This window comes from Budorcas taxicolor, chromosome 1 (assembly GCF_023091745.1).
Source record: "Budorcas taxicolor isolate Tak-1 chromosome 1, Takin1.1, whole genome shotgun sequence".
Classification (NCBI taxonomy): Eukaryota; Metazoa; Chordata; class Mammalia; order Artiodactyla; family Bovidae; genus Budorcas; species Budorcas taxicolor.
Genome location: NC_068910.1, coordinates 202,162,683 through 202,190,237, shown reverse-complemented (window position 1 = coordinate 202,190,237; position 27,555 = coordinate 202,162,683). Strand labels below are relative to the sequence as shown.

General features: G+C 41.0%; 1 protein-coding gene across 1 annotated transcript in view; it reads right to left on the bottom strand.

Moving 5' to 3' along the window:
* Positions 1-27,555, bottom strand: part of CPNE4 (copine 4) — a 498,848-nt gene that overhangs the window by 173,675 nt on the left and 297,618 nt on the right. Inside the window, exons 3-4 of the mRNA XM_052637922.1 lie at positions 19,209-19,280; positions 16,460-16,534 (exon numbers count right to left, since the gene is read on the bottom strand). Of these exons, the coding sequence (XP_052493882.1) occupies positions 16,460-16,534; positions 19,209-19,280 (147 nt within the window). The remainder of the gene's footprint in view (positions 1-16,459; positions 16,535-19,208; positions 19,281-27,555) is intronic.

The window sequence follows — 27,555 nt, the reverse complement described above, 5'->3', positions numbered from 1 at the left end:
AAGCCTAAAGCCATTAGTCTTTAGGTCAAAAAAATACTCTCAGGGAATATACTGATCATGGAAACTTGTGCTTGATATTAAGATTCAAGGAGGGATAAAAACTTTTCTCAGCCCTCCAAAGCGCTATCTAGTTTGGTGCTGCTGCTGCTGCTGCTGCTGCTAAGTCACTTCAGTCGTGTCCAACTCTGTGTGACCCCAGAGATGGCAGCCCACCAGGCTCCCCCGTCTCTGGGTTTCTCCAGGCAAGAACATTGAAGTGGGTTGCCATTTCCTTCTCCAATGCATGAAAGTGAAAAGTGAAAGTGAAGTCGCTCAGTCGTGTCTGACTCCTAGCAACTCCATGGACTTCAGCTTACCAGGCTCCTCTGTCCATGGGATTTGCTGAGTATACACATAAACATAACCAAGGGTTAAGTATGAATGAATGAATGAACAACAGAGAAGAGGGAAAGTCGATGGATTTTGATTATAAAATATGGTTTTGAGAAAAGGAAAACAAAGGATGTCACAGTCATCAGCAATTGCAGCCATCAGGGATGGTGAGATGGTGAACCCCAAGGGAACTCAGGAAGGTAAGAATACCTGCCATGTAGTAGCCATCAGTCTGCAGCCACTGTCTACCATGAACCTGAGGAAATTCAGGATGAGAAAACAGGATACTGGTCCCAGATAGCTGAGGTGCATATCAAAGAAATTACTTCAGTGAGCCCAGACTCCTACATCTTCCCATACATAGAAAAGTGTTTAGTTCCTTAACTTGGGATATCTGGTTTTCTTTAATTAACAATAATCTTTTGATGTTAAGACTACCTGGCCTTTGTGGCAAAACTTCTATATACCTGGCTCCTCTCCTTGCCTCCTCAGAGCAGTTCTCTCAAGGTCACTTGAGATGCTGTCTCCAGGGCTTGAAGTCCTAAAAATTTGCACCAAATAAAACATAACTCTCAACTTTTATGTTATGAATATTAAGTACACAGTTGTGAGGAGGATATTTCTAGGGAGAGAATAGACTGACTGAAGGTGTAAAAGAGAAAAGACACACCAAGTAGCTGAACTACGCTACAGCCTAAGGTTGTGCAGGCAAAGAGTTAGAGGCAATACTGGTGGAGCAGCTCCACCTTACAGGTACATCCCAAGTGTTTGCATTCACCTGAGAGGCAGTGGGGGGCCACTGGAGGATTTTGAGCAGGAAAATAATGTGATTGGCTCTATAGTGAAAACTTTGTAGGATACTTTAGAAAGAGGAGGGAGGTGGGGATATCTGCCTTCCGTTTGACTCTCCTCCCCACCCAACCAGGACCAAATGCACAGAGTCTGGAAAATACCTTTCCTCTCTATTTTTGCAGGTGCCTGATTGACACTTGCGTTCATCAGTAAGTCTGCCCTGCAAACCGTGTCTCTCCACAGAAACAGCTCCCGCCTCCTCCCAGACACACTTCTATCTGATAGCTACCTCCTTGTGTAACTGAGCAGGATCCTATGGGGCCTTTCTGCGACAAACCCTTCCACCACATCCTCTGCTTTAGCTCCTCTCTGAAGTACCCAGATTACAGTATTTGATGCACATGTCCTGAGTTGTTCCACAGATGTGAAAACCTCCCACCCAATGGAAGATGTGAACTACATAATGACCTTCAGCACATAGCACCCAGGCCTCCTGGAACCCAAGGACTGATCATGTTAAACCCTGTGACACTTTCCTGTTATCCCACCACCATCAGCCAATCAGAGAATTGTGCATGAGCCGATCACATACCCTAGGTCCCGCTTCCTTCACCCGGCATTTTAGAAGTGCTGTGCTGAGGAAATTCCCTGGTGGTGCAGTGTGTGCAGTGGTTAGGGCTCCGGGTTTTCACTGTCAATGGTACGGGTTCAATTTCTGGTCAGGGTACTAAGATTCTACAAGCTAAGCATCTGCTCAAGACATTCACCCCTCAAGTCTATTTGTGTTTCATCCCTATATTAAAGAACTGGCACCCCCTCCCCACTAGCCTGCCCTGCTAGTGGACATGCTAGCATGTTCTGCATGCCCTTGGGGCCTTCCTCCGGGGAGATAGACTCTTGGTCCCTAATACACTGGAGGAACTCTATCAGTTATTTTTCTTTTTCCTTTTATTGATCATTTTAAACTTTTTGGTGTCATTATTTTAAAAAATAGAAAATATATAAATAAGTAGAAATATGAAAAAATAGAAGAAAAAAATGGTCCATAATTTCACCCATAACACCACAACTATCCATAACAGTTTGATAATTTTTCCTAGAATCTAGATATGATTTTCTTTTTTTCTTATAAAAATACTTGTAATTGTACTCTATATACACTTTAGTATCTTATTTTTCCTAATGGCAGTAAATTGTAATTTTTTAAACTTCATTTCACATTATTTTAAGTTACTATTCAGGATTGGCATGGAATTGTCAGGAGGAGGTACTATAAATCAAGAAGAGAAAGATCAGATACAATCTCCACCTTCAAGCAACTAAAAATTTAATGTGTAATGCACTGTCTTTCAAATCTTGATTCCACCATATACAATTGGAATGATCTGGGACAGGATATTTAATTTTTCACATCTCAGTTTTCCTATCCATTAATTGGAGAGGATATCAGCCTTTCCTCACAGCAATGCAGAAGGATTAGAGGAAGTGATGCACATAAAGTTTTGAGTCCAGTGCCTGGCACATGGTCAGTACTCAGAAAGCATTACTGCTATTTATTATTACCAATAAAAGAGAGAACACATGCTGCTGCTGCTGCTGCTAAGTTACTTCAGTCATGTCCAACTCTGTGCGACCCCATAGACGGCAGCCCAGTAGGCTCCTCCATCCCTAGGATTCTCCAGGCAAGAACACTGGGGTGGGTTGCCATTTCCTTCTCCAGTGCATGCAAGTGAAAAGTGAAAGTGAAGTTGGTCAATCGTGTCTGACTCTTAGCGACCCCATGGACTGCAGCCTACCAGGCTCCTCTGTCCATGGGATTTTCCAGGCAAGAGTGCTGGAGTGGGTTGCCATTGCCTTCTCCGGAGAATACATGAGGACACTTAGAAAAGCACTATACAAATATCAGAGATAATTACTATTAAGAATTTAGTAGTACTTCCATCTGATTTCTGGAAATAAAACTACTCATAAGCAGCTCAAAAGCATCTCAAATGTATACTCAGAGATTCATAGTTAAAAACAACAAATCTGCATCTAATTGTATAGTTACTTGACCACAACCTGGAATTTTCAGCTTTCTTTGCTTTGACCATCAGTATTAAGAAGGCCTTTAGGACAGTTCAGTACAATGAAAATTAATGATAGAGGCATTTTACTAAAGCTTTGCTATAGTGAAATGTTAATAGTGAAATAACTTGGAGGCTATATGCCCTTGCTCTTTTAGTCCAATATGAAAGAAATTTAGTTAAGGGAGATGTCAGTTGAGGTTTGAAAGAGAAAAGGAAGCAGTGCATAGCCATGACAGTGATCATGAAAATAGAATATCGGAACTGGAAAAAACTGAATGATTTGGGGTCATATTCAGACACTGTGACTTCTTCACCTTGTGACTTTGGGAAAATTTTTTGGCCTCACCGTGCTTCATCTGTAGACTGGAAGTAATAAGACCCATTGTTAAGAATATGGTTATGTTTGGGGAGTAATGCAGGCTGACACCTGACACCTGACACCTGGTATATTGTAGATGCTCATGAATGATAATTTGTATCACTAATGTAGGATGGATTAGTATTCAGGCAGGCATACTTGAACATAGTAAAATCACAGCACAGCCTGACAGAGTTACCATTGCTATAGAACAGGGGTCAGGAAACTATGGCATGTGGCCCAAATTCAGCCCACTGCTTGTTTTTTAAATAAAGTTTTATTGGAACATTGTCATGGTCATTGACTTATGTAGTGTCATGACTGAGCAACTAAGCACAGCACAGCACATGGCTGTTTTCATACTGCAAAACAAAGACGCGTTGTTGGGACAGAGACCATACAATCTGCAAAGTCCAAACTATTCACCATCCTTTATAGGAGTCACCTGGTCCTTTATAGGAAAAGTTTGCCAACCTCTACTTTAGAGACATTTAGCTGTTTATATAGCACCCCATCAAACTAGCATCACGGCAACATTAAAAAAATACAGCATATAATGATCATGATTGCAGATGTGAAGATCACCAGTGCAAGAATCAGTTCTAACATACCAACAAGAATACTTTCTCAGGAAAGAGAGGAGAAAGAACACTTTGTCAGCTTGAATGTTCCAAAGTAATTCAATTCATATCTCTACTTGTTAGATTAATCACCAACTAGCTGCTAATGTAATGAGAAGCTTTAAGAGTTAAAAAGTCTATCTCTCCACTAAGTGGATTACATTAACATTACACTAAAACCATTATTTCCTGCAAACCTCACCTATTTTATGTATGAATCTCATGAACCCTACTGGATTTCTGTCTTGAGTAGATAGCTGCTGGTCTGGACAGCATTGGAAAGGGCTTATCAGGCCCTGGTGAGGGATCTCTGGCAGACAGCCTGCTGGGAGGGGCCCCAGGGGTGACCAGGTACCAGGAAGTGGGGAGTGAGGGAAGGTCCAGGCCAGAGGACCAGAGAGAGAGGGGCTGCTGGGGGAGGGGGAGCAGTTGGGGCTCAGGGAACATTTGGGTGCCAAGAGCTGCTTAGGTGCCTTTGGGTGCCTGGAGCAGTGTGCCTGCTTGGCTGGGAGAGCGAGGGACGCACTTTTCTTTCACTTCCTGGGAGGACAGAGGTGCTGCTGGGGGAGGGGAAGCAGTTTGGGTTCAGGTGCCATTTGGGCACACTGGGAGCAGTTTGGGAGCCCTTGGGTGGCAGGAGCAGCATGCCTGCTTGGCTGGGAGGGGGAGGGATCCTCAAGGGTTGGAGGAAGCCCGTGGGGTTTCCCTTTCACTCCAACTGGAGGAGTGCAGGGCTGCTAGGGGAGGGGAAGAGGTTTGGGGGCCAAGCTGGGAATGGTTTGGGTGCCTTTGGGCATCCAGAGCAGCGTGCCTGCTCCACTGGAAGGGGAGGGACCCCTGAGAGGGCTGGAGGATCCAGTGGGGAACCCTCCTGGGGTATCCACTGCACTTGGCCCCAGGGAGTCTTCTGGGGCCAGGGGCTGGCGTATCTGCCTTCTGGGGGCTCCTCTGCCCTCCGTGGCCCTCTCTGCTCTCCCACTGAGCCATCTTCCCTTTGTTCTCTGGGTGCCCTGCTCTGCAGGGATTCCCCATCCCCACTCCTTAGCCCCAACACCTGTGGGTCATCTGCACATGAGGAGTGGGGAGGCTCCTGTGAGGTTCCAGGAATAGGGAACTGCTGGTGTTCCCTGCCCATGGGCCCTGGGAAGCTTCCCAAGCCCCCCTGGCTGATCTCTCTTTGACCTTTGGGACCACTTCTGCCCTCCAGGGCCCAGGTCACCTTCCAAAGATTTATCCAGGCTTCCCTCTGTTCTCCACCTTCCAGTTTCCTCCCTCCCTCTGGGAAGCCCCTGGGGTTCCCCTCTACCCTTCAAGGCCCTCCCTCCTTTCTCAGGCACCATCATCCCTCCAGGCTGAGCCCTCAGCCATACAGGACACCCCCCTCCACCTTCCAGAGTTCTTCTCTGTTCTCCATGTTCTTCCTCCCTCCAGGGTTCCTGTCCTCTGTGAGTCCTTCACCCCTCCAAGGGCCCTGACTGAAACTGGCTCTCCACCATCTGGGACCCCATTAAACCCTCTGGTTCCCTCCTCCTTCTGGGGGGCACCCCCTCCATCCTCTAGGGCCCCTCTCCCTCTGACCTCCCCTCTGCTTTCCAGGCTGAGCTCTCTGCCCTCTGGGGATCCATCTCCACTCTCTGAGGCCCCCTCTGTCCTTCAGGGCCACTATCAAGGGCACACACTGCCCACATAGGGCCTGTGGGTGCAGGAGGGAGGGAAGACAGTAGGGCCAGCAGGGAAGGGGTTCCTACAGGTATGGAGGAAAGGGGAATCCATCTGGTGTTCCACCATCCACTCAGCCCTGGGAGCCTCCTGGGACCTGGACCTTATCTTCTACTCCCCAAAGCCAAAGGCAATGCAGAAGCCACCTCAGTTGCGTGGAGCCTGGGCCTCCCTCCACCCCCACCCTGGGCCTTTTCTGGAGGCTTGGGTCCTGAGTCAGGACCTCACCCCCATGGGATTCCCACCTCCACCTAAAAACTGCCACCCCTTAAGCCATTCCCTGCCTAAGCCCTGCCCTTTACAGCCAAGGTTTGTTCTGCCTTTTGGTTTTTATTATTATTTTTACTATTTACCAGTAGAGTTTGGTTTTACTCTCCAGTAGTTGTTTCATACATATACTTATTTTTTTCTACTATTTCTGTTAGTTTTCTTAACTTATTTTAGTACTTTTTAGTCTTTGTTATTATTCTGCCCCCTCATATATATATATATATATATATATATATATATATATATATATATAAAATTTCCACCCCCCTCCCCCTTTTTTCCCTTCTCTCTACTATTGGAATACTTGTTACTCTTCAGAGGTTGCTATTTTTTTGTTATTGTTCTGCTTCCCCCACCCTTAAAAAAAAAAAATTTCCCCATAGCTCATGGCTTGTGAGATCCCAGTTCATTGGCCAGAGATCAGGCCTGAGCCCCTGAGGTGGGAGCACTGAGTATGAACTGCTGAAACAATAGAGAATATCAGGTCCCAGAGAATATTAATCAGAGTGAGGGACCCCAGAGGTCCACATCTCAACACCAAGACCCAGATCCACCCAACTGCTTGCAAATTCCACTGCTGGAAACCTCAGGTCAAACAACTAGTGAGACAGGAACACAGTTCCACTCATCAAAAAGGAAAATGAAATGACAAAAAAAAAAAAAGTTACATATGAAGGAGTAAGGGAAAAAACTACAAGACCAAATAAATGAAGAGGAAAATAGGCAACCTATCTGAAAAAGAATTTAGAGTAATGATAGTAAAGAATTTTCAAAATATTGAAAATAGAATGGAGAAAATGCAAGAGACATTTAAAACATTTAACAAAGACCTAGAAGAAATGAAGAATAAACAGTGATGGAGAACACATTCACTGAAATTAAAAATGCTCTATTGATAGCAGAGTAACTGAGGCAGAAAGGATAAGTGAGCTGGAAGATAGAATGATAGAAATAGCTATCCTTTACCCAAGGAACAGGGTAAAGAAAAAAGAATGAAAAGAATTGAGGATAATCTTAGAGACCTCTGGGACAATATTAAGTGTACCAATATTCAAATTATAGGGGTCCCAGAAGAAGAAAAAGAAAGGGTATGAGAAAATATTTGAGGAGATTATAGTTGAAAACTTCCTTAACATGGAAAAGGAAATAGCCACCCAGGTCCAGGAAGCCCAGAGAGTCCCATAAAGGATAAACCCAAAGAGAAATACACCAAGACAATATTAATAAAACTAACAAAAAATAAACCTAAGAAGCTACAAGTGAAAAGCAAAAATTAACATACAAAGGAATCCCCATAAGGCTAATAGCGAATTTTTCAACAGAAAATCTGCAGGCCAGAAGTGAGTGGCAGAATATATTTAAAGTGAAAGACAAAAATCTACAACCAAGATTTCTCTACCCAGCAAGGATTTAATTCAGATTAGATGGTGAAATCAAAAGCTTTATCAACAAACAAAAGCTAAGAGAATTCAGCATTACCAAACCAGACTTACAACATACTATAATCAATTTTGTGTTGGAGAAGACTCTTGAGAGTCTATATATATATATGTATATATATGCCAATATCACTGATGAACATAGATGCAAAAATCCTCAAAACTCTAGCAAACAGAATCCAACAATGCATTAAAAGAATTGTTTAAGTGGGTTTTATCCAGAGATATAAGAATTCTTCAATATACATAAATCAATCAGTGTGATATATCATATGAACATATTAAAAGATAAAAGTCATACAGAGAAGCTTTTGATAACATTCAATGCCCATGTATGATAAAAGCTCCCCAGAAAGTGGGCATAGAAGGAACCTACCTTAACATAATCAAGGCCATATACAACAAATCCAGAGCAAACACTATTCTCAATATTGAAAAACTGAAAGCATTTCCTCTAAGATCAGAAATAAGACAAGGGTGCCCAGTCTCAGCACTATCATTCAACATAGTTTTGGAAGCCCTAGCCACAGAAATCAGAGAAGAAATAAAAAGAATCAGAATTGGAAAAGAAGAAGTAAAACACACACAGTTTGGTGATGACATGATTCCCTACATAGAAAACCCTAAAGATTCCACCAGAAAATTACTAGAGTCAATGCATGGGGATGACCCACAGAGATGTAATGGGGAGGGAGGTGGGAGGGGGGTTCATGTTTGGGAACATATGTAAGAATTAAAGATTTTAAAATTAAAAAAATAAAAAACTATTAAAAAATAAATGAATATAGTAAAGTTTCAGGATATAGAATTAATACACAGAAATCCCTTCCATTCCTTTACACTAACAATGAAAATTCAGAAATACATGTTAAGGAAACATTATCATTGACCATTGTAACAAAGAGAATAAAATACTTAGGAAGTCAGGAAGCAACAGTTAGAACTGGATATGGAACAATAGCCTGGTTCCATATAGGAAAAGGAGTACGTCAAGGCTGTATATTGTCACCCTGCTTATTTAACTTACATGCAGAGTACATCATGAGAAATGCTGGGCTGGATGAAGCACAAGTTGGAATCAAGATTGCCGGGAGAAATATCAATAACCTCAGATATGCAGATGACACCACCCTTATGGCAGAAAGCGAAGAAAACCTAAAGAGCCTCTTGATGAAAGTGAAAGAGGAGAATGCAAATGTTGGTTTAAAACTCAACATTCAGAAAATGAAGATCATGGCATCCGGTCCCATCACTTCATGGGAAATAGATGGGGAAACAGTGGAAACAGTGTCAGACTTTATTTTTTGGGCTCCAAAATCACTGCAGATGGTGATTTCAGCCATGAAATTAAAAGATGTTTACTCCTTGGAAGGAAAGTTATGACCAACCTAGACAGCATATTCAAAAGCAGAGACATTACTTTGCCAAAAAAGGTCCGTCTAGTCAAGGCTATTGTTTTTCCAGTGGTCACGTATGGATGTGAGAGTTGGACTGTGAAGAAGGCTGAGCGCCAAAGAATTGATGCTTTTGAACTGTGGTGTTGGAGAAGACTCTTGAGAGTCCCTTGGACTGCAAGGACATCCAACCAGTCCATTCTGATGGAGATGAGCCCTGGGATTTCTTTGGAAGGAATGATGATGAAGCTAAAACTCCAGTACTTTGGCCACCTCATGCGAAGAGTTGACTCGTTGGAAAAGACTCTGATGCTGGGAGGGATTGGGGGCAGGAGGAGAAGGGGATGACAGAGGATGAGATGGCTGGATGGCATCACCTACTCGATGCACATGAGTTTGGGTGAACTCTGGGAGCTGGTGATGGACAGGGAGGCCTGGCGTGCTGCCATGGGGTCGCAAAGAGTCGGACATGACTGAGCTACTCAACTGAACTGAAAGAGAAAAAAGCCCTGTATGCAAAAAACTATGACATTGATAAAAGACATAGAAGATGATACAAACAGATGGGGAGATATACCATATTCTTGGATTGGAAGAATCAATATTGTGATAATGACTATACTACCCAAAGCAATTTACACATTCAATGCAATCCCTATCAAACTACCAATGATATTTTTTTTACAGAACTAGAACAAAAAATTTCACAATTTGTATGGAAACACAAAAGACCCCAAATAGCCAAAGCAATCTTGAGAAAGAAGAATACAACTGGAGGACTCAACCTTCCTGACTTCAGACTATACTACAAAGCTACAGTCATCAAGATGGTATGATACTGGCACAGAAACAGAAATATAGACCAATGGAACAAAATGGAAAGCTGAAAGATAAACTCACACACCTATGGGCAGCTTATCTTTGACAAAGGAGGCAAGAATATACAATGGAGAAAAAGACAGCCTCTTCAATAAGTGGTTCTGAGAAAACTGGACAGCTACATGCAAAAGAATGAAACTAGAACACTTCCTAACACCCTATACAAAATAAACTCAAAATAGGTTAAAGACTTAAATTTAAATGTAAGGCCAGAAATGTAAAGGTCTTAGTGTAAAACATAGGCAGCACACTCTTCAACATACATCAATCACAGCAATGACCCACCTCATTGGGTCATTGTAATTAAAAACAAAAATAAAGAAATGTGACCTAATTAAACTCCAAAGCTCTTGCACAACTATAAGCAAGGTGAAAAGACAACCCTCAGAATGGGAGGAAATAATTGCAAGTTGAAACAACTGACAAGTGATTAGTCTCCAGAATATACAAGCAGATCATGCAGCTGAATACCAGAAAAACAAACAACCCAGTAAAAAAAAAAAAAAAAAAAAATAGGTGGAAGATCTAAGCAGACATTTCTCTAAAGAAGAGATACAGATGACCAACAAGCACATGAAAAGATGCTCTTCATCACTCATTACTAGAGAAATGCAAATCAAAACCACAATGAAGTATCACCCCACACCGGTCAAAATGGCCATCATTAAAAAATCTACAAAGAATAAATGCTGGAGAGGGTGTGGGAAAAGGGAACACTCTTGCACTGTTGGTGAGAATGTAAAATGATACAGCCACTTTGGAGAACAGTATGGCAATTCCTTAAAAAAAATGATAACCCTGTATGCGAGGCAGTAAAAGAGACACAGATGTATAGAACAGTCTTTTGGACTCCGTGGGAGAGGGAGAGGGTGGGATGATTTGGGAGAATGGCACTGAAACATGTATATTATCATATGTGAAATGGATCGCCAGTCCAGGTTTGATGCATGATACAGGATGCTTGGGGCTGGTGCACTGGGATGACCCAGAAAGATGGTATGGGGAGGGGGGTGGGAGGTGGGGTTCAGGATGGGGAACACATGTACACCCGTGGTAGATTCATGTCAATGTATGGCAAAACCAATACAATATTGTAAAGCAATTAGCCTCCAATTTAAATAAATTTATACTAGAAAAAAATTAGGAATAGAACTATCATATGACCCAACAATCCCACAACTGTTCATACACCCTGAGGAAACCGTAATTGAAAAAGACACATGTACTCTAATGTTCACTGCAGTACTATTTACAATAGATAGGACATGGAAGCAAGTAGATGCCCACCAAAAGATAAATGGATTAAAAAAAATTGTGGTACATATATACAATGGAGTGTTTCTCAGCCATAACAAGGAAAGCATTTGATTCAGTTCTAATAAGGTGGATAAACTTAGAGCCTGTTATACAGAGTGAAGTACGTCAGAAAGAGAAAGAGAAATATTGTATATTAACCCATATATAGCTACATTCCATGGGGCTGCAAGGAGTTGGACACGACTAAGCATACACACACATAGAATCTAGAAAGATGCTACTGATGAAACTATTTGCAGGGTAGCAATAGAGATGCAGATATAGAGAATAGGTATGTGGACGTGGAGGGTAGGATTAACTGAGAGAGTAGTATTGAAACATATACATTACCATATATCAAATTAGACAGCCAGTGGAAATTTGTTGTATGACCCATGGAGCTCAAATCTGGTGCTCTGTGACAACCTAGTGGGATGGGATGGGGTGGGAGGTAGGAGAGAGTTTCAGGAAGGAGGGGACATGTGTGTACCTATGGCTGATACATGTTGATGTATGGAAGAAACCAACACAATATTGTAAAGCAATTACAAGCTCTGAAAAAATGAATTATTCTGATCTGCAATTAAAAAAAAACTACTTCTATCAAAAGAAAAGAGGCATTTACTTGTCTTCGTGGTTTGTAAAAGTAATATACTTCACAATAGCAGTTCTCAAACTTTTGGTTTTAGGACCATTTTATACACTTAAATTATTGAGGACACCAAGGAGATTTTGCTTATGTGGATTATACTAACAATATTTTACCATATTATAAGCTAAAGCTGAGAAATTTTAAAAATATTCATTTGTTATATCATTTTTAAAATAATAAAGATAAACCCATTATATCATAATAAAATAACATTTTAATGGAATATATTTTCCAAATGTATAAAATTGTCAGAAGAATGTCATTATGTTACATTTTTGTAAATCAATGTAATGACTGGATCAATAGAAGGCAGTGGGATTCTCATATCTGCTGCTGCATTCAATCTCTTGTGATACTAGGCATCAAGTAGTTTCTGGAAAATCACTGCAAACATGTGACAGAATGAGAATGAAGATAGAAAATAATGTCCTAGCATTGCTATGAAAATGGTTTTGACCTCATACATTCTTCTGAAAGAGTCTTGGGACCTGGGGCCATACCTTGAGGGCTGCTGCCTAATAGCATACATACCTTCCTCTTCCTCTTCCCTGGATCCCCTCTTCCCTGAAATACATGGGAATATGACCAAGTTCTCCACAGCCCAAGACCAATCTAACCTGTGTTCATTAAGTCTCTGCCCCTAAAAAAGATTGACTGTAGTTGGGCAAACTGATTGGGTTCCTCTCTGTCACTGATTGTGAGTGTGGGTGTGAGTGTCTGTGGCCTTGGATAAGTCATTTCACATCCCTAAACTCTGACATTTTCATATGTAAAAGAAGGCTATTTGTATTAGGCCAGAGTTTTCTAACAGAGGTATGTGGATAACTGGAGAATTACTTCATGGAGACTGGGGGCCCAGATGTCTATAACTATTCTGAATTGGATATAGCATATTCATACTGCAATTTTTCAAATGCAGGTAGAAATTAGTTGCTCTCATGATACTAATTAGCAAAATGTTTTAAATTAAGAGAGCTGTTTACCTCAGTGGCTTTTCATGGTCTATTTTGTCAATTAATAGATATAAGTTTAACTGTTAACATGAAGGGAGCAACAACCTCATTTGTTGCTAAGGCTAGAAGGAGGTCTTCCTTGAGAAGTTCTGGGAACTATTTTACTAGCTGTGACATGAAATAATTGTCCTCTCTTATTCTGATTCTGTCACAAAAATACTGTGGCAGGTTGCATTTTCCACTACAATGTCCACACGCTTTTTTATGCATTATGATTTTGCCACTCCCCTACCAAGACATGGAGTCATTTTCCTCCCCTCGACTCTGGGCAGCCTTATGACTCACTTGTAACCAACAGAAGCAGTAGAAGGGATAATGCATGACTTTCAAGGCTAGGTCAGAAAAGGCCATACACACGACAGTGTTTTTATGTCAGTGCTACTTTTCAATTCGTCCTACCATCTCCTTCCCCTGCTGTGTACAGCAGAAACTAACAGAACATTGTAAAGCAATTATGCTCCAATTAAAAAATTTAAAAAATGAAAGACCACACAGCTTTCACTGGCTTCTCTTGGAATGATATCTCAAGCTAGCCACCATATAGAAAATGTGATAAACCTAAGACCACCATGAAGGCACTCTGACAGACCAACCTGGTGGAGCCCAGCCTTCCAGCAATCCTACGTGCCAAGCATGTGAGTAAAGCTCTTCCACCAGCTGAGTATAGCTGAGTGAACTCTTTTTAATTTTATTAGTTATTTATTTTTGACTGTGCTAGGTCTGTGTTGCTGGGCACATGCTTTCTCTAGTTGCAGCAAGCAGGGGCTACTCTCTAGTCCTGGTGGGCAGACTTCTCACGGCAGTAGCTTATCATGTTGTGGAGCATGGGCTCTAGGGTGCATAGGTTTCAGTAGTTATGGTTCACAGGCTCTAGATGTAGGCTCCTTAATTGTGGTGCTTGGGCTTAGTTGCCCCACAGAATGTAGAGTCTTCTTAGACCAGGGATTGAACCCACATCTTCTGCATTGGCAGGTGAATTCCTAACCACTGGACCACAGGGGAAGTCCCTAACTGAGTGACTTCTGTCAATGTCATAAGGAACAGAAGAATTGCCCAGTTGAACCCTGCCTGAATTTCTGACCCTCAAAATGATGACATAAAAAAAAAAGTAGTTGTTAATCTAAGTCACCAGGTTTTGAGGTAGCTTGTGATGCAGCAATAAATAACCAGGCAGCAGTGTCTTGGTGAAAATCATTAGCCCTTCTTGCTGAGCCTCTGTTTCCTGAAGAGGTTGTGTGAGCTGATCTTCGTGGTATCATCTTGCTCCTCATCTCTACGATTTCTCTCCATCTCAGACCATTCACCTCCTAGTCCAAATTGGAGCAATGACCTGCTTTGTTATGAACAGGGCCCACTCCTCTCTGGGTGACAGTCTGGGAAAGACTCCACCTCATTATAGAGGACCTGCAGTCTGGCTCCAGGTCATTGGGGTCTCAGTAGTGAGCAATCGACACAGTCCAGGGTGGGCACAGCCATCGAGAACCGTGGTAGGTGTGGATAGGGATCTTTCAGTTCTGTGAGCAAGTGCTCATTTGGATGAAGGGAAACTGCTTATACACCTTAGAGCTGATGGGCCCACTGACAAACCCCCACTTCCCTTTGCTCTGTAACATAAATCAGTTAGAGTGTGTGACTAAGTGGAAAGAAGTCATGAGAAGCCATAAAGTGAGTAGTTTAAAATTGCTACACACTGACCCTTTGGCTTATAATGTCCCCAGGTAAGATACTACAAAGGTGTCTGGTGAATTATTCTGAAACTTGATGAGGGAGAGAAAGAGCCTGATAATCACAGGAAGTGAGTGGTAAGATCTTACACTCCATTGACACCATTGCACTCTATAGTTCCCAGTACCTCGTTCAGCTAATGTCAAAAGGTGATAGTTTGTGAAAGTGTTACACAATCCACTCAGGATAACAAAAAAATCCAACTATAATTTCTTCTTAAGAACAAAGTCTTTCTTACTGTTTCAAGGCAGAATGGATTACTCTTTTCAGGACACTCTGATTATGTATCATCCTCCTATAGCTTTAGTATCATTATGTCATTTATTGTTTAAATTGATGCGTTACTTGGATGGTGAATTACAGGTTTTGGATATAAGAATGGTTCCAAGGATACCCATTTCCCACCAACAGATGCATGACAAGCACATGACGAAGGTTTGGTAAATGAATGATGAAGGAGTGAATGAATGAACCGATAGGAGAGTGAAATAATGAACACATAATTAGGCTGAGTACTCTTTGTGTGTGAAAATGAACTATGCCAGGATATGAGCTGCTGCTTAATACCGTGGGGAGCTGTGAAAAAAGTTTTTCGTTTTTCTAATGCCTACAAGCAATTGTTTGAAAAAGTAGTGCCATATCCCCAAATCACCTGTTGTATGCTAGTAAAATGGAGTCCTCTGTAAATACACTGGTGGATATGACATTATAGTTGGAGGGGAAACATTTTTTTACAGGGGTAGAATCGCTAGGATTTTTCCTATATATACAAGGCTAACATGGCCTGTGACTGCATGGAAATTGTGAGATATAACCAAAAGAGTACAGATGGAAGTCAGGCTGACCTGGGACTGAGTCTTCAGGGTTACCACCAACTAGCAGGGTAACCTTTGGCACATGTTTTGCAGACCTCCCACTTAGGGAATGTAACAGTGCTTTTGTACTCCGAAATCCAGTCCTGCTCTCATTCAGAGGCCAGGCTGCACATGGGCTGCTCCTAGCTATTGCTGCGGGTGTAGGGGCTATAAAGGCACTGACGGGAGACACACAGGACTCCTTTCTGGCTTCCTTAGACTTCCTTCCTTAGAATCTTCTTAGAATCTTCTTTAGAACCTTCCTTAGACTACGTGGTGTTGCAGAAACTGCCACCCTCTTTCCCTCTCGTCTTTATTTATATTCAGATTTGCATTGTGGCCTGTCTGCTCTCCTAGATTTCCTTCTTGTGTTCCCTACACAGGCATTTCTCCTAATAAAATCCTGCTTGCATCATTAACTCTTTCTTGGTGTCTATTTCTTGGATTTTTTGAACTAACACATGGAATGACTTTAGACAATTACTTCATCTTTGAATCTGTTACTTCATATGTAAAACAGAGTTAATAATACCTGTTACATGGATGCTATAAGAATGATTAACTGTGATCATGCTTGAAAAGCTCTTAACCCCATGCCTGCAAATATGATGCTTAAAAAATGCCACTTTTATTCCCTTTCCCATCTTCTTTTTTCCTTTGAAAAGTTCCTAGCAATCAGTTTAAATCACATTCACCTATGCCATGTGACTTGTAGCATTTGGGAACAAATGAAGTTTTAGTGTAATAAAATTGTGTTAATTATAAATTAAATTAATTATAATTATTAATTATAAACTTAATTATAAAATTGTTTTAATTATAGTCCTTCCTTCTCATTAACTGCTTCTCAATTAGGGGGAAGTCTTACTTTCCATACTCTCTGAAATCATTGATCTGTTTAATAATGTGAGTTGAAAGGGAAAAAATAGCTTTGAGGGGAAATCTTATTAAGCTTTGTGTGCTAGCTTTATTACTTTCTTCAGTAATGCTGATGCCAGACACTTTACCTTGTCATCCAGTTTCCGTGCATTGAAGGCAAGTTCAACATAGTCATCATTACCAGATAATTCCTCAGCAATCACCTAAAGGAAAAAAGCATTCATCAGGAGCAGTGGCAGTTGGATCACTCAACCCAGGGATTCATGAACAATTTAGCTCGTGTTTGATCCAAAAATCAACAAAGACTGACACCTGCCACGGAGTGTCCCACAATCCAGTGAATGTAGCACAGCGTTTCAGGTGTACAAGGGAAGTCCCTAGAACAAACCACAGAAGATAAGGAGACCTCACTGGTGCTGAGCATGAGAACATGAAATATGGGGTGTAAGCTGGAGGAAGAAGTTTTAGAGGAGTAATTAGGGAGAGCTTCTCCTTCAAAGGCCACACAGCACTGAACAGCACGTCCATAAATAATTATATATATTTTCTTCTTTGGGAAGTGACCAAAAAACAAGGAGCAGGCAGCAATATTTCTCTGCTGTTTTCTACCAGACCCACAAGGATTGTGAAATAAACTGGTCTGTATGGCCCTTCCAGACCAAAGGTTATAAGGTCATCAAAGAAAATTCTAATTGCAATGCTTCAGAAAAGACTGTCCCTGGGCTTTTTGAAATGGAGAGAGAAAGAGGAGGGGGGAGAGGGAAGAAAGAGAACAAGGATCTAAACCCTTAACTCCAAAGAACAGAGAATTCTTGACAACAACTTTGACATAAGTGAAGAGATAATAGTATCTAAAAGCCTGTTTCATAAAAAGATCACTTCCTAATACTGAATAATGACTCTTAAACCCTTGAAGCAGAAATTGATGGGAAAAGAAGGAGAAAAACAATGACAACAACAAAATATAGGACCAATGTAGTTGCATATAGGTTAAAGTACTTCTAAGTCATTAAGACGTCACTATGCATTCAGAGGCCATAATGCCTCTGACCTTGTGGACACCCTTATCAAAGTTATTATGAGTTTTTATTAAAAAAAAGTTATTATTGAGTTTTAATTCAATTTTATCTCCATTCTATCTGAGCTAAACTTTTTCATTATGAATTGCATTCATCTGTTTGAGTACACATTGGTAGCCTCTGGAAATTTTTATTTTATGTATAAAATTAAAGCTAAAAGAGCTATCTAAAAAGGGAAGGATCCCTCCAAAGGTGTAAGCACCCGAGGAGTAGAGAACATGGGTCCAGACAAAACGCAAGTCATTCTTGAGTTTTACAGCAAAAACTCAAGAAAGACCTGATAAACCAGGAATCATCATATTTAGGTTGTTCATTTGATTCTCTTTTGTCCCTTACTGCCTCTTACACTCCACTTGAGCCTTGGTCTTCAACTATCCTGTGTTACAGACACCTTTGTAAAGATGATGAAAGTTATGACTTTCATCTGCAAAGCCTAGAAAAATGTGCACATATTTTCAAGTGTTTTCCAGAAGCTATGGAAGTTGTTCTGACCCAAGAATCCAAGATCAAGAGGAGTTTTTAAATATTTAAAATTAGGAAGGAGATTGAGTTTTTATGGGCTGTGTAGAGAAAGGAAATTTCCAATGCTTCTTAGAGAAAAGGTGGGAAGATGAGCTTTTGCTTTCCTGGGAAGGAACCATGGCAGATCTCATAACTGGGTTCACCATCCCAAGTCTTTTCTAGGACCATGAGCTTTGGGTGTGAGCTTTTTAGAGCACCAGTGGCATGGTCAAAGACCATTTGAACCATTTGTTCATGATTGAAAATGGTAGTCAAGAAACAGATCTGATATGACTGCATCATTTAAAATATCCAAACCAATAAACAGCTAAGTTCTTGTGAGAACTGTCCTAACTTTCACCAGTAGAAATGAAATATTTTTGAATTCTTCCTTAAAAAATGGATTAATTTTTTTTTTTAATGAATAGGTCACTTTTGAGTTAAAAAGGAATGTTCAAAGAACTTAGGTTTTTTGCCTAAGGCAATTTGCCTTGCAAGCAACTCAAACTCTTGTGGCACTTTTTAAACCTATTATTATTTTTTGCCCACACAACTAAATGGTTAGACTACATTATCTTTCTCAGGAACTTCAATACAAGATGCCAAAGTTTTAAATCCTGGAGTTCTTCTTGAATACTGCATGTTTTATTTAGAAATACTTCCAGTTTTGCCCAAGAGAACATTCTGTAACGACAGAAATGCTCTGTAATCCGCACTGTCCAGTATATGGATCTACTGAGCACTCGATATGTGGCTAGTGTAAGGAATGCCTGTTTGCTTTTATTTAATTTTAAATAATTTTAAGTTGAAAAATTACATGGCTACCAAATAGAACAGCGCAGCTCCAAACTATCATATTGAAAAGAAGAGTTAAATGCTGGGCTCTCTGATCATTAGGCAACAGACCAGACCTTGGGCTAAATGCTATTAGATGATTTTTCTCAAGAAACTGAGAAGCTGGGATAGGTAGCTTTGATAATTTGAAACTGCCAGACAATTTCATATTTTTACTATGATCAATAACTTCTTTCTTTGTTCCCTGCTAAAACCTATGTTTAATTACAGAAGTGCTTAGTTGAAGTGAATGGCCTCACTTTCAAATCTTTTTTCCTACAATGAAAAGGTCAAAATTGTATTATTAGGAGGGAGAAAGATTGGAAAAAAAAAAAAAAAAAAAAAGAGGTGACTGGTATAGCTGAACAGTTATGGGATCAACCCCTAACATCCAGAGGGTCAGCTTCCCATGAGGCTGGGTTGGACCAGCAGGCTCCATCTGGGCACCTGAGGGAGGGCTCACCGTGATGGAAGATTTCCCTGCTGTGTTTCCATGCTTCAACAAGGACTTGGACAGCTTTCTCTGGGAAACAATCTGTATGAAGGAAAAACAAGGTGGAGATACTAGTCATATACTTGCAGGTATGCACTTCAGTATTTTTCTTACAGAATTCTACATTTGCAGTTCTCCTTTAAATTATGACATCAATGTCCACTTATTTTCCAAGGTTTTTCCACAAACCTCTGCTAAATACAGGTCATTCTCTCCTTTCCTCTTACAGCCTGAGCTGCGTGAGTGAAGGATTACAGATAATTGTCACTTAGGAGGTGGCTTAATCATTGCAGAGACATTTATATTAAAATTAGACAAAACATGTTGGATATGTAAATTAAGATAAAGGAGATGAAGTTTCAGAATGATCTCAAATTAGCACTAAAACCTCTGTGCAGAGTGGGGGATGGGGTGAAGGGAGGAAAGAAACTCAAGGTCTAAATATATACCTTCTGTATCTATAACCTCTAGAGTTCTATTTTTAATATATTCATTATGAAGCTTTAAAGTAAGTCATCAGGAGACTGATGTTCAGACAAGCCGAAAGGAGTAATTGGGGTCCTCTCCACAGTTCAGTGTCAACTAAAATCATCAGTCCACTGGGAGTTATTCTAATTAGAACCCACCCCATTCCCCCTCTTGTTTTCTTTTCTGGAAGGGAAAGATGGCAAGGCACTGAGGCCCAGATGTACCCAATGATTCCTAAAGGAAACGAGGCTTAAAAGACTTGAGCGAAAGCCATGCTCTCAGGAGGGAGAACAAAGTTCCCAGTTGTTGGTGGCACTTTCTATCTGCAATGGCCCCAGTGATCCTTGCTTCCTGGTGTTCTTGCCTTTGTACAATTCCCTCTCCTGAGTGTTGGGTGGATCCAGTGATTTGCTTCTAATGAACAGAATACAACAAAAGTGACTGGATATCACTTCGAAGTTTAGGTTTTGAAATCACCATGACTTCTTTCTTGCTCACCATCTCTCGTTCTCTGTCTTAGAGTCTTTGCTCTGGGAAATGCAGGATGCTAGGTTGTGAATAGCCCTTTAAGAGCAGCCCACATGACTAGGAATTGATGTCCCCACTCAATAGTCAGTGAGAACCAGAAGCTGATCTGCAGCCACATAGGTAAGCATGGAATAGGTCCTTCCCACAGGTGAGCTTTGAGATAACTGTACCTTGACAATAGCCTGTGAGAGACACTGGTCCAGAGGACCATTGCTGTAACTCCTGACACACAAAAACTGTGAGATAATAAATGTTTGTTTTTAAGCTTTCAAGTTTTGGGGTAATCTTCGATGCAGGAATCAGTAGAAGTACACATAAGATAGGGAAGAAGATCACCGTGAAAAGTGTGGGCATAACCTTATTCTCTGAAATTCTTATTTTGTCTCTGTGTTAGAGCAATATCAAGAGTGTGCTAATATCCAATGCAAAAAAGTTCAGAGAACTTCCCTAGGCCAAGCAGATTGAACTATCCTAATGTTCAGTTTGCTATCCTCTGAAGAGGAAGGCATGTTTCTGTAAAAATTCACCAGTGATGATGGTGAGGATGACATCAAGGAAAACAATGGGAGCTCCCATGTAAGAACACAGATTATGTGTCAGATGCCTTATTCATTCCCAAAATAATTATTTAGCCCCTATTGTATGACAAACTTGGTGCTGTGCCCTAAGAATAGAGTGGTAAGCAAAGTCAGATACAATCTCTGACCTCATGGAGCTTACATTTTTAATAGAGGATATAGCAATAAACCAGGGCTTCCCACATGGTGCTGCTGCTGCTGCTGCTAAGTCACTTCAGTCGTGTCTGACTCTGTGCGACCCCATAGACGGCAGCCCACCAGCCTCCCCCGTCCCTGGGATTCTCCAGGCAAGAACACTGGAGTGGGTTGCCATTTCCTTCTCCAATGCATGAAAGTGAAAAGTCAAAGTGAAGTCGCTCAGTCGTGTCCGACCCTCAGCGACCCCATTGACTGTAGCCTACCAGGCTTCTCCATCCATGGGATTTTCCAGGCAAGAGTACTGGAGTGGGGTGCCATTGCCTTCTCCGTCCTACGTGGTGCTAGTGGTAAATAATCTGCCAATGCAGGAGGCATAAGAGATGAGGGTTTGATCCCTGGGTCGGGAAGATCCCCTGGAAGAGGAAACAGCAACCCTCTCTAGTATTCTTGCCTAGAGAATCTCATAGACAGAGGAACCAGGCAGACTGCTGTGCAGGGGGTTACAAAGAGTCAGGCGTGACTGAAGTGACTTAGCACAAGCACAAGTAACAAACAAAATGGTCAAACAAATATAACGTCACAAAGGAGAGATGTACTGGCCATGGTGGGGATGATGAATGGGATAACTGAGGGTGAACCATTTATAAATCTCTGGCAACAGGCCAGGGGAGAGGTAACAGTGACTGTGGAGATGGAGAGAAAAGACTGGGTTTATGAGATAAATGTAAAATAGTCAAAATTTGGAAATGGATTGAATATGGAAAGAGTGGGAGGCATCCTAAAGGCATTGAATCAGACAGAAATGCCCTTCACTGAGTTGAGTCAATGAAGAGGATATTAAATTGGAAGGCAAAGAACAAAGTTTGAGGCAGAAAACACACTGGAGTAGGTTGATAATGAGAAAAAGAGGAAGGAAATGGATAAGAAGATAATTCTTTCAATAAGTTTTGCTATATAGTAGGGAAGAGAGAATAGACCCTGTGGGGAAGGGGAAATTCAGTAAGGTTTTTGTCTTAGTGGTCACTATGTTGCTAACTTAACAGCCCTAAGAATTTGGTAATATTAGTTTCTTTTGATAGAGGAGCAAAGTTGGACCCAGAGAGTTTAAGTAACTCTCCTATGGTTATGGAGATAAGAGAGGATGGATGTAGCTGGGATTTGAACCTGGGTCTGACTCCAGAAACTGATTTGCAGTTACATTATGGCTTTATTGACTATGCCAAAGCCTTTGCGTGAGTCACAATAAACTGTGGATAATTTTGAAAGAGATGGGAATACCAGACCACCTGACCTGCCTCTTGAGAAACCTATATGCAGGTCAGGAAGCAATAGTTAGAACTGGACATGGAACAACAGACTGGTTCCAAACAGGAAAAGGAGTATGTCAAGGCTGTATATTGTCACCCTGCTTATTTAACGTACATGCAGAGTACATCATGAAAAACACTGGGCTAGAAGAAGCACAAGCTGGAGTCAAGATTGCCGGGAGAAATATCAATAACGTCAGATATGCAGATGACACCACCCTTATGGCAGAAAGTGAAGAGGAACTAAAAAGCCTCTTGATGAAAGTGAAAGAGGAGAGTGAAAAAGTTGTCCTAAAGCTCAACATTCAGAAAACGAAGATCATGGCATCTGTTCCCATCACTTCATGGGAAATAGATGGGGAAACAGCGGAAACAGTGTCAGACTTTATTTTTTGGGGCTCCAAAATCACTGCAGATGGTGATTGCAGCCATGAAATTAAAAGACGCTTACTCCTTGGAAGGAAAGTTATGACCAACCTAGATAGCATATTGAAAAGCAGAGACATTACTTTGCCAACAAAGGTCCATCTAGTCAAGGCTATGTTTTCTCCAGTGGTCATGTATGGATGTGAGAGTTGGACTATAAAGAAAGCTGAGCGCTGAAGAATTGATGCATTTGAACTGTGATGTTGAAGAAGACTCTTGAGAGTCCCTTGGACTGCAAGGAGATCCAACCAGTCCATTCTAAAGGAGATCAGCCCTGGGATTTCTTTGGAAGGAATGATGCTGAAGCTGAAACTCCAGTACTCCGGCCACCTCATGCAAAGAGTTGACTCATTGGAAAAGACTCTGACGATGAGGGATTGGGGGCAGGAAGAGAAGAGGATGACAGAGGATGAGATGGCTGGATGGCATCACTGACTCAATGGACGTGAGTTTGAGTGAACTCTGGGAGATGGTGTTGGACACGGAGGTCTGGCGTACTGTGATTCATGGGGTCGCAAAGAGTCGGACACGACTGAGTGACTGAACTGAACTGAACTGCACTGAAGGAAACGCCTAAAAGAGATTCAGAAAATGTCCACAGTGGGGTTTGTACTACATGCGTTTGCTTTTAAGCCCCAGATCTCATGTTAGTGCTTAAGTCTCAAAGTGTAAGCATAGAGAAGATGGTAAGTAATTAAGTTAAACCTTATTAAAAATGAAGTAATCTAAAGACACTGGCTTTGGTTAAGCTCACTGTGGCATAATGACTAAGAATATAGGTCTTCCATTGTAAATATGTAAAGTATTTTCTTTATCCACTCATCTGTTGGTGGATATGTATGTGTATATATATAAGATATATATTTAATATATATATATATATAATGGAATATTACTCAGCCATAGAAATGAATGAAATTGGGTCATTTGTAGTGATATAGATGGACCTAGAATCTGTCATATGGAGTGAAGTAAGACAAAAAGAGTAAAAACAAATATTAACATGTATATATAGAACCTAGAATAATGATTCAGATGAAACTATTTGCAGCTTAGGAGTAGAGACACAGATGTAGAGACTGGACATGTCGACACAGGGTGGGAAGGAGAGAGTGGGATGAACTGATAGAGTAGCACGGACATATATATACTCTCGTGTGCAAAATCGCTAGCTAGTGGGAAGCTGCTGTATAATACAGAGAGCTCAGCTCGGTGCTCTGTGATGACCTAGAGGGGTGGGATATGGGGATAGGGTGGGAGGGAGGCTCAAGAGGGAGGGAATATATGTGTACAGATAGCTGATTCACTTTGTTATACAGCACAAACTAATACAACACTGTAAAACAATTATATTCCAATAAAAGAACATGGGTTTTTTATCTATACCTATCAATAAAATAACATGAAAAATTCAGATGATAAAGGAATTGGCTTTCCTTCCCATAGTTAATTTTTAACCCAAGCTCCTCGCCTTTCCCACCCTATCATTAAGAATGTTTCAGTGTTTTTAGTCTTATTGGCAAAATCATTATCCCCCTTACCTCATTTCCAGATTATCACTCGTTGTAGAAAAGCTACCATTTCCTTTTTTTTTTTTTTTTACTTGAAATAAACCAAAACACAGAACACAACCAGTAAAACGACATTAGGAAGACTTTCTCTCCAGGGGTGTTTAAGTAGGGGGGTAGAGGGGAAGACGCATGAATAGATGATAAAACAAGAATTATTGATAAGAAGTAGTCAGGCAATATTATGCCCCGTTCCCAAATAAATCTGGGCTCAGAAATACTTTGGTCAGGAATTCCCTGTAGTCCAGTGGTTAATAATCCACCTTGCAAAGCAGGGGATGCAGGTTCAATTCCTGGTTGGGGAACTAAGATCTCACATGTCACAGAGCAACTAAGTTCAGATGCTGCAACTACTAAGCCTGTGCACTCCAGAGTCCATGCACCACAACTAGAGAATCCGTGTGCCTCAACGAAAGAACCCACATGAAGCAACAAAGAAGCCATGCGATGCAACTAAGATATGACATGATAAAATAAATTTCAAAAAATATTTTGGTTCACTGTCATTGTGTTCCATCCGCATTTGTTACCCATTCCAATAGCTCCCAATGACCCCAACAATCCTCTCGGCACTTAGATGATCCATGCACTGCATTGCCAGGTGTTGGTAGATTGCCTTTACAGATTGTGTCTTCTAAGATCCACAATGTCTTTCTTCAAGGAACACCAATTATGATCTTAGGTCTCTCTTCTCACTTCTACTTAGCCAGTAAGTTAATTCAGTCACTCAGTCATTTCTGACTCTGCGACCCCATGGAGTGCAGCACACCAGGCTTCCCTGTCCATCACCAACTCCCACAGTTTACTCAAACTCATGTCCATCAAGTCGGTAATGCTATCCAAACATCTCATCCTCTGTCATCTTCTCCTTCTGCCTTCAGTCTTTCCCAGCATTAGGGTCAATTCCAATGAGTCACTTCTTCACAACAGATGGACAAAGTATTGGAGTTTCAGCTTCAGCATCAGTCTTTCCAATGAATATTCAGGACTGATTTCCTTTAGGATTGACTGGTTGGATCTACTTGCAGTCCAAGGGACTCTCAAGAGTCTTCTCCAAAACCAGAGTTCAAAAGCATCAATTCTTCGGCACTCAGCTTTCTTTATAGTCCAACTCTCACATCCATAAATGACTACTGGAAAAACCATAGCTTTGATTAGATGGACATTTGTTGGCAAAGAAATGTTTCTGCTTTTTAGCATGCTGTCTAGGTTGGTCACAGTTTGTCTTTGAAGGAGCAAGCATCTTTTAATTTCATGGCTGCAGTCACCATCTGCAGTGATTTTGGGGCCCAAGAAAATAAAGTCAGTCACCGCTTCCATTGTTTCCCCATCTATTTGCCATGAAGTGATGGGACCGGATGCCAATGATCTTAGCTTTCTGAATGTTGAGTTGTTTTTTTTTTAAATTTTTTTTCATTGATTTTAAATTTTTATTTTTACTTTATTTTACTTTACAATGCTGTATTGGTTTTGTTGACTTTTAAACCAACATTTTCATTCTCCTCTTTCACTTTCATCAAGAGGCTCTTTAGTTCTCCTTCGCTTTCTGCCATAAGGGTGGTGTCATCTGCATATCTGAGGTTATTGATATTTCTCCTAGCAATCTTGAATTCATCTTGTGCTTCATCCAGCCCAGCATTTCCCATGATGTACTCTATATATAGGTTAAATAAGCAGGGTGACATTTTACAGCCTTGACGTACTCATTTCCCAATTTGGAACCAGTCTGCTGTTCCATGTCCAGTTCTAACTGTTACTTCTTGACCTGCATACAGATTTCTCAGGAGGTAGGTCAGGTGGTCTGGTATTCCCATCTATTTCAGAATTTTCCACAGTTTGTTGTGATCCACACAGTCAAAGGCTTTGGTCTATTCAATAAAGCAGAAGTATACGTTTTTCTGGAACTCTCTTGCTTTTTCGATGATCAATGGATGTTGGCAATTTGATCTCTGGTTCCTCAACCTTTTCTAAATCTAGCGTGAACATTTGGAAGCTCACACTTCACGTACTGTTGAAACCTGACTTGGAGAATTTTGAGCATTACTTCGCCAGCTTGTGAGATAAGTGCAATTGTGTGGTAGTTTGAGCATTCTTTGGCATTGCCTTTCTTTGGGACTGGAATGAAAACTGATCTTTTCCAGTCCTGTGGCCACTGCTGAGTTTTCCAAATTTGCTGGCATATTGAGTGCAGAACTTTTACAGCATCATCTTTTAGGATTTGAAAGAGCTTAATTCGAATTCCATCACCTCCACTAGCTTCATTTGTAGTGATGCTTCCTAAGATCCACTAGACTTTGCATTCCAGGATGTCTGGCTCTAGGTGAGTGATCACACCATCGTGGCATACCGTTTCTGTCCTTCATCGTGTCCATCTTTGCAAGAAATGTTCCCTTGGTGTCTCTAATTTTCTTGAAGAGATCTCTAGTCTTTCCCATTCTATTATTTTCCTCTTTTTCTTTGCACTGATCACTCAGGAAGTGTTTCTTATCTCTCCTTGCTATTCTTTGGAACTCACCATTCAAATGGGTATATCTTTCCTTTTCTCCTTTGCCTTTAGCTTCTCTTCTTTTCTCATCTATTTGTAAGGCCTCCTCAGATAACCATTTTGCCTCTCTTTTTCTTAGAGATGGTCTTGATCACTGCCTCCCATACACTGCCATGCCCCTCCATCCATAGTCCTTCAGGTATCTAATCCCTGTCTATCAGATCTAATCCCTTGAATCTATTTGTCCTTTCCACTGTATAGTCATAAGGCATTTGATTTAGGTCATACCTGAATAGTCTAGTGGTTTTCCCTACTTCCTTCAGTTTAAGTCTGAATTTGGCATAAGGAGCTCATGATCTGAGTCACAGTCAGCTCCCATTCTTATTTTTGCTGACTTTATAGAGCTTCTCCAAATTTGGCTGCAAAGAATATAATCAATCTGATTTCTGTGTTGACCATCTGGTGATGTCCATGTGTGGAGTCTTCTCTTGTGTTTTTGGAAGAGGGTGTTTGCTAGGACCAGTGTGTTCTCTTGGCAAAATGCTGTTAGCCTTTCCCCTGCTTCATTTTGTACTCGAGGGCCAAATTTACCTTTTACTCCAGGTATCTCTTGACTTCCTACTTTTGCGTTCCAGTTTGCTATAATGAAATGGATATCTTCTTTTTTTGGTGTTAGTTCTAGAAGGTCTTGTAGGCCTTCACAGACTCATTCAACTTCAGCATCTTCAGCATTACTGGTTGGGGAATAGACTTGGATTATTGTGCTATTGAATGATTTGCCTTGGAAATGAACAGAGATCATTCTGTCATTTTTGAGAT